This window comes from Talpa europaea, assembly GCF_964194135.1.
Source record: "Talpa europaea genome assembly, chromosome: 7".
NCBI classification, from domain to species: domain Eukaryota; kingdom Metazoa; phylum Chordata; class Mammalia; order Eulipotyphla; family Talpidae; genus Talpa; species Talpa europaea.
Window position 1 is genome coordinate 125,744,275 of NC_140074.1, and position 17,037 is coordinate 125,761,311.

General features: G+C 42.4%; 1 protein-coding gene across 2 annotated transcripts in view; it reads right to left on the reverse strand.

The window, feature by feature from the left end:
* SMURF2 (SMAD specific E3 ubiquitin protein ligase 2) overlaps nt 1-16,197 on the reverse strand; it is a gene marked incomplete at both ends in the record, with an annotated part of 90,511 nt that extends 74,314 nt beyond the window's left edge. For both annotated transcript variants that reach the window (XM_084237747.1, XM_084237746.1), the window contains one exon: nt 16,146-16,197. In XM_084237747.1, the coding sequence (XP_084093873.1) occupies nt 16,146-16,197 (52 nt within the window). The remainder of the gene's footprint in view (nt 1-16,145) is intronic.
* Nucleotides 16,198-17,037: the final 840 nt, after the last annotated feature.

The following is a 17,037-nucleotide window of genomic DNA, read 5'->3' on the forward strand; positions in this document are numbered from 1 at the left end:
GAATGGGTCAAAGAGATTTCAAAGGAGAAACATGGGACTTGCCATTAATTGAGCAGGGGGAATTGGGGAATTAATTATAAATCCAAAATTAATTAGACACACTTATCAACTCCTACCTACCTACCTACTGGATAGAATCCAGACTCCTTAGTTTATCATTTAGTGTGTACAATTTGTCCTAAGGTATTTATTCCTCTCTACCAGCGCCCCCCTCACACAAACACACACATATAACTTGATAATTTATATACTTGGCTTTTTGCTCATGCTTCTCTCCACCTGGATGTTAAAACAGTGTGAGTGTAGGTGGTGGGTTTGTCTAGACCACGGGAATTACTTAGCCTGAGATCCACCCCCTCAACCACCCAAAAGGAAAAACACGCTAAAAGTTACCAAGAGAAGGGGGACTGCACAGTCTGGCAAAAACTACCAGCATCCTCTACCCCACCAGCTGGCAATTTACAAAGTAGGTGAAATCAGTAACTGATTACAGCTGGGCATCCACACTAAGAAAAAGAAACCAGGTGAGAAATGAAGCTTTTCACTATACATTACTTTGTACGAGTTAAATTTGCAGGGGTGTATACATTTAGCTTATTCAATGTTTTTGAACTTTCTAAAATCATGCAAAGACAAAATGTGTTAATAGCTTATTCAAGTCACCTCAAACCATTCACAATCATAACGAATTTCCAAGACTTGTTCTTCATACTTCAAATCAAATAACACTATCTCAAAGGTAACTCTCATTTTCTCCCCTCCCAATTGTGTAAGAAAAAATTTAAATACAGAAAAAAGGCTAAGAAATTCCTTGATTGTGTATCAATATGAACATTTTTAAGCCTAGAAAAAGGAAAAAAAAAAACCACTTTTTAATTTCCCTATTAAAGTACATTTCTGGGCCAGCAATATCTTGACTATGTATGAAAAGACTGCGAATCAGGGGCCTCCCCGGTGGCGCAGCGGTAGAGCGCTGGGTTGCGAAGCTGCCCACGGCCTCTGCCGCGCCGGTTCAATCCCCGGCTGCTCCCCGGCCACCAGAGGAGGGTCCCACATGGCACGCAGACCTCTCCTGCCGCCCGCTGCTCCCCTCAGCAGTGTACTTCGGTCCTTCTGCCTGCTCTGCTCCCCGCTCTGGCTCTGGTGAATTCTCTCACCCTCCCGCGCTTCTGACTGTACCCAGTGCATGTATAAACAAAACAAACAAATAAATAAATAAAAAACATGCCTCTATTTAAAAAAAAAAATCTAAAAAAAAAAAAATTAAAAGACTGCGAATCACATAAACATATCCCGTTAAAACCCAACTAAATGTAGCCTCAAATCAGCTTCCCCAAAGCCAGATCCTCAAAACGCCTACAGCTGTTGAAATGCCACCCACCACAAGAAGTGGAATAGGGGAGAAGTCCACGTGAAAAGAGACAACAATCTTAACTGCTGTGGTTAAGATTTCTTACATCCGCAAACTCTCCATACAAAAGCTGTTCTGTTTTTTGACCTGGGTACTGGTTATATAGGCGTGTTAAGTTTATGCAATCTTAACTGCACACTTATGATCGTTGTACTTTTTTCTGTGTACATAAAATATACCAATAAAAAATTTTTTTTGAGGACCATGTGAACTCATTGCTCCCCAGGCCCTCAGATAGGATCCTGAATTTTTTTTTCTTTCTCTTTTAAATTTAATTTTTTTTAAATGAATTTCCATTGTTCTACATCTCTGCTAGTATTTTGACAGCACAGGATTTTCCCCGTCAGGTGGGAGCTCGCCCAGCACCAAAGCACCAGTCTTCCCCACAGTCTACTGTGCCCTCCTCCTTCCCCTCCACAACTTGAAAGTTGAGCTTCATTCATTTCATAGTAAACTAACCTCTGCATATGACCTCTAGCACCACCACAGGGACCTGGGCCTCGCCGGAGGCCAACTAGCTCCGGGACTCAGAGAAGACAGGGACAACCTCCCTTAGCAAACTGGAAAGAGATTAGACTAAAGACTATAAACTCAGACACCTTTCCAGTGGTCAATTCTCTCAGGACCAACTAAGCTGTGAAGTGAGCAGCCTCACAGTAGGTGAATGAAATAAACACAATCCCTGGCCTTCAGGAGTTCCCAATCGAGCAGGGATAAAAGGCATAGAGTAACATCAGATAAAAAGTAAGGAAATCTGAATAAAGTGTGAATTTTAGTTAATAATAGTTAATAATGTCTCACCATAGGTTCATTAATTGTAACTATTCCTTAAGATTAATGTTAAGATTAGTTAACAACAGAGGAGACTGGATATGGAATATATGGAAACTATCTTTGCAATTTTCTATAAAAGTAATCTAAAATTATTAGTAATTATTAAAAACACAATAAACAGAAAATATAAAAATAATTTGTGATAAGTCACCTGAAGTTAACAGGATGCAAAATTAAGAAAGTGTAAGTTACATTAAACAGAGCCAAGAACTCCTTGAGATGATAGAATGATGAGAAAAATAATAAGCAACAGGAGGATCCCTGTGAAAAACAAGGCACTGAAGTACGAAAGAGGTTGGCTTTTCTAAGAAATTAAAACAAAATCAATGTCACTAAAGTATAATGAGCAAAGAAAAAAGCAGTTTCCAGATTATACCGGCTGTTGTGTAAATAACATCTCATCTCAAGTATTATGCAAATTCACGTGAGGGTTTGAAGCAAAGGAACAAATTATCCAATTCACACTTTAATTTTTGAAGCTGCTTTGTGGAGAGCAGATTAAAGAGTTAAAGAAAAGCAATGCAAGAGGTCACATGATTGAGATGGCCCAATAGGCAGCTAGCAGCAATCCTACCCCTTAAACATCAGAAAGTTTTAAAAGCCAACACAACTCCACTACTCATCACACCAAGAGGACTGAGTGATCTAGGAGTTAGTGTTTCTGAACCACTATTCACTATAGCCAAGAGATAGAAACAACATAAAAGGCCCACGGATGGATGATTGGATAAAGATGCATGTAAATACACAACAGACTACTACTCCACCATTAAAAAAGAAGAAAAAAAGAAGGATGAAATCTTGCCATTTCCAATAACATGGATGGGACAACATGGATGGAACTCAAGGAGTCAGAAACAAAAACAAATCACAGATTACCATTATTTCACTCATGTGGAATATAAAGAAAAATGTATTCACATGGTGTAGGGTAAAGAAAATATCAGGCTTTTCTGCCCTTCCGCCATCAGGATAGATGATGGATCCTTGTCCTGAATGCATGCCTGATGGCGGGCACCTGGAATAGGGTGTGGGCATAGGTAGATGGGATTCAGCTGAGCTAAGACTGTGCTTTTAAGGGCGGCGTCACGGGGGGGGGGGGGGGGGTGGGGGGGGGCAGCAGCAGAAGTCGAAGCAGAAGCCGAGAAGCAGCTGAGAAGCAGCAGAACGAACGCCAGAGAGTCCAGATAGAGTGAAGACTTGCTGGGGGCTGGGAGGCCTGCCAGCCTCCCAGCCCCCCAGCCAGCACCCCTGCCTGCCATATGCCTGGTGAACCCCAAATAAAAAACCTGCAAAACTACTGAGGACTCTGGCTCCTCCTTTACCCGGTCTGCATGTGATCAGAAAACCTGCACCGTGTCCTGGTCCTGACTTTACACATGGATTATAAATACAAAGCAAACAAATTATCAAATCCTTCCGCTCAATAGCAAAATAGCAGATACCAGAGGGGATGGGGAAGGGGTAGCGGGAAAGGGTAGAGTGGATGACTGGACAGTGGATCGACTAGACCTGTGGTGACGGGTGTGGCTGTAGTATACTACATACATTTACTGAGGCTTGAAGCTATACTGAAATTTACCTACTATTGTAAACCACTGCTACATTAATAAAGACGTAATACTTTATTATAAAATAAATTTAAAAAAAGAAAATTAAACTGACTCAGTGGGGGAGTACTAACATTCTTTATCAGCTCTGAATTATATTATTTTTTCAATATAAAAATCACTCCAGAGACTTAAAGAATTAAAATCATTTGGTTGCATAAATTATTTTATTCAAATAGTATCTTTTTTTTACTGGTCTGCTTCTATTTCCACTGACTACCTTTCTTACCCTACACAAAAATTTCCAATTTGGCTAGTGCCATTTGGAAAGTGCTCTGCAATCAAATTCCTGGAGACTTCAAAGGCAAAATATAAAATAACTAAATTATAAAATCTGGGAAACAGTATCTATGAGATTAGTACACCAAAGAGTATGTAGTCTGTCCCAAAAAACAAAAGGAAGTAGTAGCAGCAGTTGTTAAGATTTATTTATTCATACAAGAACCAGGGTACAGGCCAGATGTGCAGGAGGATAAGAGGATTCACCAAAGACAGAGCGGGGAACAGCACAGGCAGACAAACTGAAATACACTGCTGAGGGGAGCAGCGGGTGAGCAGGAGAGGTTTGCAGCGCTAGGTGGGTATCTCCCCCGTCGGCCATCAAACCTGCGCTGCAGGGGCTGCGGACAGCTTCACAGCGCTGCACTCAACTGCCTGCGCCACCAGGGAGGCCCTCCCTAGAAAGTCTGCTAAGGCACATTCCTCCTGACCTTGTAGCGTCTATAGATTCTTTCCTTGCATCACATTCTCCTACAGCAAAAGAAAGTAGGTAATAAATATACTTACCAGCTCACTGAGTTTTGCAACTCAGAGTTTTGCATTATAATCCTTCTAAATATAGCAGTTGCCTATTATGGGCTAAATTAATCCCTGGCCTCTCTTCAACCAAAGTAAGTGAATTGTTTATTACAGAGGCCTCAAAACTGCCAAACGAAACAAAATTATTAGATTTTACTCTCTTTTAACTAAGTCTCCACATATCATCGCTAAAAAAGACATTTTAAATTATAATCTCATCTATGTGTTTATTAACCTTTACTCATTTAATAAGTATCTATTCAGTACACAAATACAAATAAGAGATAGTTCGGAGCTAAAAAGGCATTCACAGCACTACAAAGGAGTTCACAGCACTATGGGGGAAAACATCAATATAACCAAATGAATTTTAAATCAGTATGATGAATGAACAATGAAGAATGCTAAAATATTGCGTAGGGTGAATAAGGTTGTGCTGAATGTTCTCTATTTCCTCCTCCAGATCCATTCTCCATCCTTTACTCCAGGCTTTGTGTTCTAAGGGGTTTACCTATGAACCACATAAATAAGCTCTTTTGACCTCTGGTTTCAATTGGGTTTTATTAGAAGCAACAGTCTTTCGGGGTCCCCATACTTTGACCTTGCTGGGCTAAAGATGGTGCAATTTTCTATCATTGCTAGTATTTTGGTGCTTATTGAACTCCCTTAACCCTGCGCCCATACACTGGAGTCCCTTCAAGACATCTTTCACCTACTGTGACATTATTACCTAATTTCCTAAAAGGACCCTAACTGATAGAGAGGGACACCTAACTCAGCCTAGGGAGGTCTATGAAGACTTCCACAGGGGATGATGCTTCAGCTAAATAATTAGGCAGGAAGACTACACAGGTAAGGAAGTAACAGTCTAAGGACACAGCACTGTCAAAAGCATGAGATACAAGAGACTGTGAAGAGAATAAGAAAAGGTCTGGAGTTCAGAGTGCCAGAGCACAGGAATATCATGGGAAGACAGGAATGATGAAAACAATGCTAGAACCAAACCATAAAGAAGTTTTAGATGTAGGTCTTTAATAGATCTGGTTTCTATAATAAATTTAAAGCAAAAAAAAAAGTCATAGGATAGGGGGTGAACGGGAAGAGATGACTAGAATTTAAAAGAGAACTGAGAGACATATCAACCAAAAATCAATGAGCAGACCTTTTCTGCATCTTCATTTGAATAAATCAATTAACCAAATGCAAAGAAAAGGAAAGAAAAATGGATACACATCTCTTCATCAGATGGATGGGGTTTTTCTTATTTTCAATTAGCTCATGTATCTGCAAGTGAATGTTACTACTGCTGAAATGAGTAAGGGTTCAACATAAATTCTAGTCTATTTTTTCCTTTTTATAAATATAAGTGTTAAGAAAACATTAATATAAAATAAATGAGAAGGGCCTCCCCGGTGGCGCAGTGGTTAAGCGCTGGGTTGCAAAGCTGCCTGCAGCCTCTGCAGCGCCAGTTCGATCCCCGGCTGCTCCCCGGCCACTGGAGGAGGGTCCCACATGGCGCACAGACCTCTCCTGCCGCCCGCTGCTCCCCTCAGCAGTGTACTTCGGTCCTTCTGCCTGCTCTGCTCCCCGCTCTGGCTCTGGTGAATTCTCTCACCCTCCCGCGCTTCTGACTGTACCCAGTGCTTGTATAAATAAATAAGTAAATAAATAAATACATAAATCTTGAAAAAAAAACTTAAAAAAATAAAATAAAATAAATGAGAAGTTAAAGAGTATTGTTATACAGTAATGCCATCAAATTTCATTTTTATATGCAAAAAAATCACAATGAAAAAAATTTTTTTAATTTTTTTAAAGGATTTTTTTTTAAGATTTATTTATTTATTTACACAAGCACTGGGTACAGTGAGAAGCGCAGGAGGGTAAGAGGATTCACCAGAGCCAGAGCAGGGAACAGAACAGGCAGATTGACGAAATACACTGCTGAGGGGAGCAGCGGGCGGCAGGAGAGGTCTGCGCGCCATGTGGGACCCTCGCCCGCTAGCCAGGGATCGAACTGGAGCTGCAGAGGCTGCGGGCAGCTTCGTAGCCCAGCACTCAACCACTGCGCCACCAGGGGAGGCCCACAATCAAAATTTTCTAACTTTCTAAAAAACATTGGAATTTCTTTGACTTCCCTATTTTTTAATGAAAATTAGTTTTAATTATTAGTTAACAACAACTTGATCAGGTCCTTCAATTTTGCTGAAAATTAAGGATTGGAAACCACTGGACTTGTGAAAAGATATTATTCAGTCACTACAGTCAATGTCCTCCCAACAACTTCACCATATTCTGGTTTGTCTCCTTGGTGCCCTGGAAGACCTCTTACAACAGGACAATGTACTTTTTGGGATAACCAAGAGATGTATATTTCTTTCGTAAACTAGAGGGAAGAAAAGATGAAAGACTAATGAATTTTGGAATCTGGAAAGTGAGCTCCCTTAAAATATCCATGGACTTTCATTCTTTCATTCTACCCTCATCGTATGCACCACTAACTCTAGCACTATTTGTTTTTTACATCCCTCAAGTCTTTTCTCTTTGTTTACACTGCAAATTCCCTGAAAGCAAGATCATGTACACTTATTTTGACTTTGGGTTTCATTTTTACAGACCTTTATTCATTCTTGATATTTACTTGTGCAGAAATATCTCCATCTGCTGGCAAGAGGTAAAACTACAGGCTATTTTAGAAAGGTTGGCAAGCTATAGGGAAAAGTACTAAATCATTAAAACCTGGATTCAAACAATTCCCCCACCATCAAAATCCTGCAAAAACCTGAGTCATTCCAAATATTCCTCAAAGTTCTTTTACTTCTAATCAAAAATAAAAGGGACTGTGAGTAATGCAGTTAATTGTCTAAATGATGGCTATCATAAAGTTAAAAAAATTGTAATATAGTAGCTAATTTAACTATATAAATTGTTTTTTTAAAGATTTATTTATTTATTTATACAAGCACCAGGTACAGTCAGAAGCGCTGGAGGATGAGAGAATTCACCAGAGACAGACTGGGGAACAGAACAGGCAGACTGACTGAAATACACTGCTGAGGGGAGCAGCAGGCGAGACAGGAGAGGTCTGCCATGCCATGTGGGTATCTCCCTGGCCAGGAATCAAATCCGCACTGAGGAAAAAGGCTATGGACAGCTTCACAGTGCTGCACTCAACCCGCTGCACCACCAGGGAGACCCGAATTTGTTTTTATTTTAATTAAATCCATAACAGAAATTTTTAAAAGAAAAATATAAAGCCCATCAGAGTTCATGATTTCTATGTCCATTCATAGTACTACATAAAAATTATCAGTGTACATAGCACATGTAAAAATTTGATCCTAAACCACAACAGAATCCTAAAGTAAAGATTAAATGCTTATAAAGCTATACTTATAAAATGTTTACAAAAAGCTCTTTATCAAAGTTTGAAACCAAAAGGCTTATGTTGAGGTAATCAAGAAAGTGTGGACTATAAAGGATAAACTTATAAAGACAGAATTGCTGAGAAAGGGAACAGAATAGAGTCCAGAAATACAACTACATTCTGTATTGTCAGCTGATGTTCAGCCAAGGAGCAAGAAAACTCAATGGAAGAAAATGTAAGTATTTTAACAAATAGTCCTGGGAAAATCAACATCCATAAGGAAAAAAAGTAAACCTTGACCCTTACCTCTTATATCATATTTAAAATTTTTTAAAGAATCATAGCTCTAAATGTAAGAGCTAATATTATAAATAATTCAGAAGAAAACATAAGAGAAAATCATTTTAGACTATAGATTTAAAAAAAAGACTCAGGACATAAAAAGCATGAATCATAAATAAAAAGTGAGCAGCAGCACTTAATCAAAATGTAAAACTCTGCTCCTTGAGACTAGGGGGCAGGGACAAAACACCTATCTGTTAAGGGCCTATATGCAGAATACAAAAAGATTTTCAAATTCATTAGAAAACAACCTAATTTTAAAACAATGAGCAAAAGATTTGAACAGATATTCACCAAAAATACACAGATGACAAGTCCATAAAAAAAGTGCTTAACAATGTAGGTCATTAAGGAAATGTAAAGCTACAGAGAAATATCTCCATATACCAAATAGAATGGCTCAAATCAGAGACTGACAATAACAAGTGTTGCAGTGCTGGCTAGGATTGGGAGCAACTGGCCTCTCATACACTGCCAGTAGAAATGGAAACTGGTACAACTTTGAAAAACAGTTTAACAGATTTTTTTTTAATTAAACACATATCTACCACAAGACCAAGAATCCTAATCATTTACCCCAGAGAAGTAAAAACATGTTTCCAAAGAGATGTGAACGCCAATGTTCATAGTGGCTTTATTCATGTCTCTGGATATTTATGAATGGGTAAACAAAATGAGGTATGTGTACAATGTAATATTCCTCAGGAACTAGAAGAAACAAACAAGTGATACACAACATTAAACAGGTCTTAAAATCACTCTGCTAGGTGAAAGCCTGACTCTACATACTGTATGATTCCATTTCCATAAAATTGTAGAAAAAGCAAAACCATAGTGACAGAAAGCAGACTGGTGTTTGCCAAGAACTAAGGATGGGAGAAGGAAACTGCCTAAGAAGGGACATAAGAAAACTTTCTGGGAAGAAAGAGATGCCCTTTGTTCAAATCACCTAGGTATTAATTTCTTTTTTTTTTTAAATCTTTTTTTTTTATAGAGGCATGTTTTATTTATTTTGTTTGTTTGTTTTGTTTATACATGCACTGGGTACAGTCAGAAGAGCGGGAGGGTGAGAGAATTCACCAAATGAATCACCAAGATTTAATTTAAAACTTACTACGTCTGTTGTCAATTTTCAGTAAGAAACTAAGCCATACTGCCCAACTCAACATACGTTTTGATACTTACTATCATATCAAATGTATTTTTTAAAAAGTAATCAATGCCTTCAGAAGTTATTCTGTAACAAGCATGAAATTTCCCACTTTGTTGAACTAATTATACATTAGTGAAAAAAATTCAATAGGGGGCCTCCCTGGTGGCACAAGGGGTTAAGCACTGCACTCTGAAGCAATCTGCAGCCTCTGCAGCATGAGTTCGATCCCCAGCCAGCCAGGGAGCAGCCCACATGGAGCAGCAGACCTCTCTCCTGACTCGCCCGCCCGCTGCTCCCCTCAGCAGTGTATTTCAGTCAGTCTGCCTGTTCTGTTCCCCACTCTGTCTCTGGTGAATCCTCTCACCCCCCATATCTCTGGCTTGTACCCCAGCTGTTGTATGCATAAATAAATAAATCTTAAAAAAAAAAAATTCAAGAGCCTCCTGGTGGCGCAAGGGGTTAAGTAAGGGGTTAAAAAGCAATCTATGAAGCTGTCCGCAGCCTCTGCAGCATGAGTTTGATTCCCCCACATGGCGCAGACCTCTCCTGTCTTGCCTGCTGCTCCCCTCAACAGTGTACTTCAATCTGCCTGTTCTGTTCCCCACTCTGTCTCTGGTGCCCACTCTGTCTCTGGTGAATCCTCTCACCCCCGCCCCCACACACACACTTCTGGCCTGTACCCCAGTTCTTATATGCATAAACAAATAAATCTTTTTTTTAAAAATTCAAGAAAATCAGTATTTTAAATGTAAAGTCAACTGTAAAAAAATTCCAAATACTGACACTTAGAAAATAAACACCAATAAACAAGTGATAATCTGACGCTATGTAACTAGTTTAACATAACTAAAAAGGTAATCACATCACTATGGAAAGGAAGAATTGGTTATAAATTATTACAACTGAACAGCAATTTGGGGGAAAATGACTTCTTAACCCATTTTTTTAAAACTAAAATACAATGTACTTAAGTATTTACTAAGCCTCCTGAGGAAAAAGGCCTACATATAATAGAAATAAAAAGTGGAACAGATTTGACTTCTAAAATAATAAATTTCTGCATGTCCAAAAATGGCCAAAATTAAAAAACAAAAAGCAGACCATGGAAAAAGTTTGTAGCAAATATGACAACAGATTAATATCTTTTTAATTCTCAGGCAAATCACTAAGGTCCTAACAGATAACTAGGGCAAGGTCAAACAAGTCAACAAACAGGCAGGAAAATCTACTTCACAAATAATGTTTAAATACCAAAGGTCATGAAATTAGTAAAAAACATAAAAAAAGAGCCAGTGCTTATAACATATAGTAAAAGGAACACTTATCCGTTCACTGCTGCTCTAAATAGACATGATTCTTTTTTACGTAGAACTTTAATCAAGAACTTTAAAAAGATTCACACCCTTTAACTCACTAGCATGCTTATGATGGAATTATCCTTGATGGAATTATCCCACGAAAATAATCCTTAAAGAAGAAATCAAAGTCATCTATACCAAGATGCTTGCAGCAATTACTACAATAGCAAAAGTTTATAAATTAAAAGTTAACACAAGAAAAAAATATCAATGATGGTATCCTCTTAAATGGTTATCCTAAAAGCATTATTCCCAGTCCCCCTTCCTAGTGCCTATTCCTGTCCCCCTTCTTATTGTCCCAGGAATGTTTCTAAACTGCAAATGGATCAAAGCAGAAATCCGTCCATGGTTCCCACTCCTTGGGGAAAAAAAGGAATGAGTGACAGTAGCCATGAAGAAAATATACAGATCTACACAGAACTACTTACATGTCTCTAGCATTTACTCACTAAAATGCCAAAGAGTTCTTAACCCTTGGCGAAACAAGGATTCTGCCTTTGTGGAGTTTACAGCATAAACAAATGCCCTTCAGTGAGTCAGGTCTGATACTACTACAAGCGTCTCAGTCAGAGAAGAAAGGTCAATTCAGGTCAAGGAAAGTTCTAGGGATAAAGGTAATCCTTGAATTGAGCCTTAAAGGATGAGCAAAGATGTAAAGGAGGAAGGGTAATTTCAAATAAATGGAACGTATTTATTTTATTTTTCCACCCAGGTTCTTAAAAGTTTGTAAATAAAGAACCTAGGTTCTGACATGCATTTAACCTCCCCAAGTCTCAGTTGCTCCTATCACTTAGAACCATTATGAGAACTAAAAGTGATGACAGTATATGGCGGGGCATTTAAAAAGCAGTCAACACATTTCAATTATACAGAAATACATCATAATGCTGATCACAACAGTATATTTCCAGTGTCCAGCATTCTTAGACCAGAAAACGTAAATAAGAGAAAACAAAAATGAAGACAAAGTAAGAAAAACCAGTAAGAACAGAGCTAAAAAACCCATCACTACAAGGGTCTCCCCGGTGGTGCAAGGGATTAAGACACAACACTATGAGCCTGTCCACAGCCACTGCAGCACGAGTTCAATCCCTGGCCAGGGAGCTGACCCACATGGCACAGCAGACCTCCTGTCTTGCTGGCTGCTCCCCTCAGCAGTGCATTGATCTGCCTGTTCTGCTCCCCACTCTGTCTCTGGTGAATCCTCTCTCACACATACCCCCCTACCCCACATCTCTGGCCTGCACCCCAGCTCTTGTTTGCATAAATAAGTAAAGTGTAATAAATAAAGAAAATAAAGTAATCTAGGAGTAATTCTTTATTAAAATTTAAAAAAAAACTATTAACACAGGGTCAAATAGTTCTTTCTATACACCATGATGACATCCTCACACTAGACATTACAACAGTAAAATAATTTATATTCATAATGATACTGAATCATAAATAAAATACTGAGTGGTTAAGTATGTTCTCTTTGAAAGGAATTGAACATACTACATATTTAAAAGACTTTCATCACAGTGACTAAAATAAAAATCTTGGGCCTCCCTGGTGGCGCAAGGGGTTAAGACACAGTCTATGAAGCTGTCTGCAGCCACGAGTTCGATCCCTGGCTAGGGAGCAACCCACATGGCGCAGCAGACCTCTCCTGACTCGCCCGATGCTCCCCTCAGCAGTGTATTTCAGTCAGTCTGCCTGTTCTGTTCCCCACTCTGTCTCTGGTGAATCCTTTCACCCCCCACACCTCTGGCCTGTAAAAGGGGCTATCAAGTTTAAAAAATAAAGCTCTTGTTGAAGTATGATCCTTCACTTACTTTGACAACTGAGTCACATGCTAAATTATATGCTAAATAAATGTGTTAGGATGTTGTGACAGTTGCAGTTCAACCGACAGGAAAAAAGAAGCCATGATTCAAATACAAACTCACACACTGTACTAACCAATGAAAAAAATTACATGAAGCACCTAGGCAGGCTCAACTGCCTGTCTGACTAGAAGAAATTACTTAAGAGAAAAGGAAAAAGCTATGTCACATTGGTTTCCTCAGAAGACAAATAAATAAAGTGAATTGGGAACACTGAAATCATTAACTCCTCTAGAATAAGTCACTGTGACACACAGACACATTCCTACTTAGGAAGGCTTGAATCAATAAATTATGCAGTAAAACGTTACTAAGATAGCAGCATATCTAGTGAAACTTTTGAAGTCAATTTTCTTTAAGCTACAGATGAGGTTAACATCACTACTACCAAGGGTTTTATAAATTAATAACATAAGGAGCAGTATACAAAAATGTTTAAATTACAAAAAGGTGTGCAATAAATGTTCTGGAGAAGTAATCTGTGATTTCTCCACTTCAAAGACTTTCAAACACTAAAAATACTACTAAACTGTTTTTCTAGTCTTAATTTTCAAAAACAATGATATAAAAAATTATCCCAATTTTTTTTACTATAATCAAATACAAAGTAGTTTCTATCCAAACCCCTGTAAGAAAAGCCTAGGTCAGATACTCATAAGTATAATGGATATAAATGTTATAGTTTATAATCAATTTGTTCTAGAAATGTAAGGTGAAGTTGAAGTTGATAGCTTTACCATATTGGTCATTTTAATGATCACATATTAAGGAAGTAGCTTAAGGGTCCAAACCAGATTTTAACCACCAATGGCCTGAGGAATCTTAAATTTGGAATTAAGTTAGCCCTGCCTTCTTAGCATCAACAAACACCAAACAATTCACTCGGTGATTGTGGCCTGACAAATGGTATGTGGGAAAGTCTAATATGTGTGGTGGCCAGAGATCTCATGGCTCAAATATTTCTTCTCCTTCAGAGTGCACATGTGTGTCACCATGCAAAAATTGTTTACACCTTTTGGTAAAGGGGCAACGCTACATTAACAATTTAACTGAGTAACTTCAGTTTACAAAGTACCTTGGAATCAAAGGCACTCAATAAAACTGAAAACACTAGCATGGTAGTAACTTAAAGCAAAGCACAGTAGTATTAAAGCATCTTACAACCCAAGTGTATTGTAAACCAAACAAATATTCACTGTGGCATCTGCCTTTATTTAGACATTTTTCCTCTATTATGGAACCCGGATCTAAATGAACTGTTAAACACTTAGTCTAAAGGTATGCCAAACATTTCTTAAGGTCTTAACAAAGAATCAACTTTTTTTTTTTTTAAACAAAACGAAGCCTAGGTTAAATATTTTATTTGGCTTCTCAAGATGGGCTGAAAAGTTGGGCACCAGCTCCAGACCAATTCCTGGACGCACATCAAACACAGTCCTGTCATTTATCCAGTCAGTCAAAACAATCTTTTCCATCTAACCCTTTAATGTTTATGTCCTTAAAAGCTGCTAATTGAATCCAGCCACTGAAATCTATTTGTTAAAATTCTATACCATCTAATTTGTAAATTAACAAAAATGGAAAAAATATATGTTAACTTTCCTGGTAAAACAGAAGAGAATCCACCACATGTACCCAAAAGGGAGAGTGTAATGATTTTAATATTAATAGTTTTCTCTCAGACTATGACAGAGATAAATTCCCAATGGCCTTAAGAAACTGAGAGTGCCTCAAGCTGTTTTGACAATTAAGGGGACACAGTGTAATTAAAGTTCCTCAGAAAAATATCTTAAAGTGCAAAATCACCCTGAAAATTTACTCCATTGTTCCCTCTTCCCACCCCCCCAAATAAATGTAATATTTTCTCTTGCATTTTTATAATGTATCATATGCAGCAAAGAAACCACAAATACACACTTTCAGAGACACTGAGTCACACTAAAAACCTCAGTCATTTTATTTGCAGGAAATCAAAATCCCTGTTTTCACCGTCATTTTCTCATTTGTACAAAAGGTAAAAGAAACGGCCAACAGCCTCTTTCTGATGCTTTTTGCACACCTGGAGTCACAGGTTCTTCCCATGATATGGACACAGGACCGACGGCAGAGAGGAACAACAGCAAATAAACTCTAAGGCAACAAAGATCCCTTATAAAGGTGTCCATTAATCTTTAAGAAAGTAAGGAAAGTGGATGGGGGCACTGGAGAGACAGGCATCCCCCAATCCAGGCTTTCCAGTAAGAATCACTCAATGCGTCTTTGCAATTTTCCCTATAGGGAAAGTAAAACTGTCACAAAAGTAAGATATTTTTTTAAATTGCAGCGAATACACAGCCAGGCTAAATTCTCAACTACCCAATTCACCGCAAGTTTTTATCCCAAAAGTCCAGCCAGTGGACCGGGATTTGACACACAAGCACACAATTGCAAAATCAGTCCACATAAACCTCAAAGTCTAGTGTCAGCTAACATAATGCGTCTGCTCTTACACGAGCACACATGCACCCACACGCGCACACGCACAGACCCTCTGGGGACACCAACCCGCCGCACACCCAAATATCAACATTGAAAAGTTACTTCTAATAAGAGTGACACTAGGATAGCTGCACCGGTTCCAATGACCCTTTTCAAACTAAAAATAATGTCCCCTTAAAATGGGATAACAAGACCCTGTCAGAATACCAAAAATGGCCTTTTAAAAGGGCACAAAGTACCTGCGGTGTGAAAGCGTCAGCGCCCTTGGAATCAAACCCCGTGGCAGAGGCGTCTTCCACCGAGCAGCCCCTCCAGACATTCTTTTCCATTGAGGAAAGGGAAGGGGCGGAGGGTGAGGGGCGAGAGAGCAACTTGGCTTCCAAGTTTGTCCGCGCGCACCGCGGCCAACGAACCCCCAAAAAGTGCGTTTTCAAAGCAGGTCAAGAGTCACAAGGAGACGGGCGCGCCGCGGCCTACAGGGAACAGCCCGAAACGCGCGGCCCGCGACCTCACGCCTCCCGGAGCCGGCGCCGCGGGCCGGGCAGACACCGCGGCGGGGCCGCCGCCCTCCAGGCCGCGGGGCTCAGGTGCGCGCGGCGGGCAGGGAGGCGGCGCGCGCGGGCGAGGCGGGCGAGCAAGTTCCCCGGCGGGGCGCACCGCCCGCGCCCGCGCTCCATCTTTGAGGGGGGTTTACCGCGCGCGGCGGCCGCCGCCCCCCGCGGGACCCCGCCGCCCCCCGCGACCCCGCCCGGGCGCCCCCCAGGCCCGCGACGGCCGCGCTCGCACCCGGCCCCCGGCCTCCCGCGCGCCCGCCCCGCAACAAAGACCCCCGGGGCCCCGGGCGGCGCGGGGCGCTCCCCGCCGCGGGCGAGGGGAGCCGCCGCCCCCCGCCAGGCCGCCCCCGCCCGCGCCCGCGCCCGCCTCACCTGTCAGGCGCAGCTTGACGGGCCCGTTCCTCCGGCCCCCGGGGTTGGACATGTCCCCGGCGGCGGGGCGGCCGGCGCGGGGCCCGGGGCCGGCGCTGCGGGCGGGCGGGCGGGCGGGCGGGGGCGACGGCGACGCGCGGCGGAGTCACCACAGCGGCCGGGGCTGCGGCCCGAGCAGCCGGCGCCGCGGCCGCCGCGGCCGGAGGGTCCCGGATGTGCCGAGCGGCGTCGCCATGAGCCGCGGAGGGAGCGGGACGCGCGCCCCCTCCTCCCGCCCGCCGGCCCGGGCCGCACAACAAAGCGGCCGCCGCGGCCGCCGCGCCGCCTCCGCCCGCGCCCGCCGCCCCGCGCGGCCGCCTCTGCCCGGCCCTCGGCGCGGCCCGGCGCGGCCCAGGCTCCGGCGCGGCTGGTCGGCTGAGGCGGGCGGTGCTCGGCGGCGCCGGAGCAGACTCGGGGACCGGCCGCTTCCTCTTCCACCCGCCCTCTTGTCTGAGGGAGCCGGGTCCGGGGGCCGCCGCCGCCACTCGTCTGCCGGGGGGGCGGGGAGGAGACGGGAGGCGGGGCCGGGCCGGGGGCGGGGCCGCGGAGGGGGCGGGGCGGGGCCGAGGCGGGGGCGGGGCCGAGGCGGAGGGGCGGGGGCGGGGCGGGGCGGGGCCGAGCGGGCGTGCGCAGGGTGCGGGCCCGCGGGTGGCGCCAGGCCCGGGCTCAGCCTGGGCTGCGGCGGTCGGCGGCGTGGTGAGCTGCCGCTGGGGTCCCACGCAGAACTTGAGGAAGGAGCGAGCAAAGGCACAAAGTGGCAGCGCGGACCCCTTTGGCACCAGGAGCGGCTGGAGAGCTTTTGTCTGTGCAAGGCAGGCTGCATTTATTAGACGCCCACTGTGTGCACCCGCTC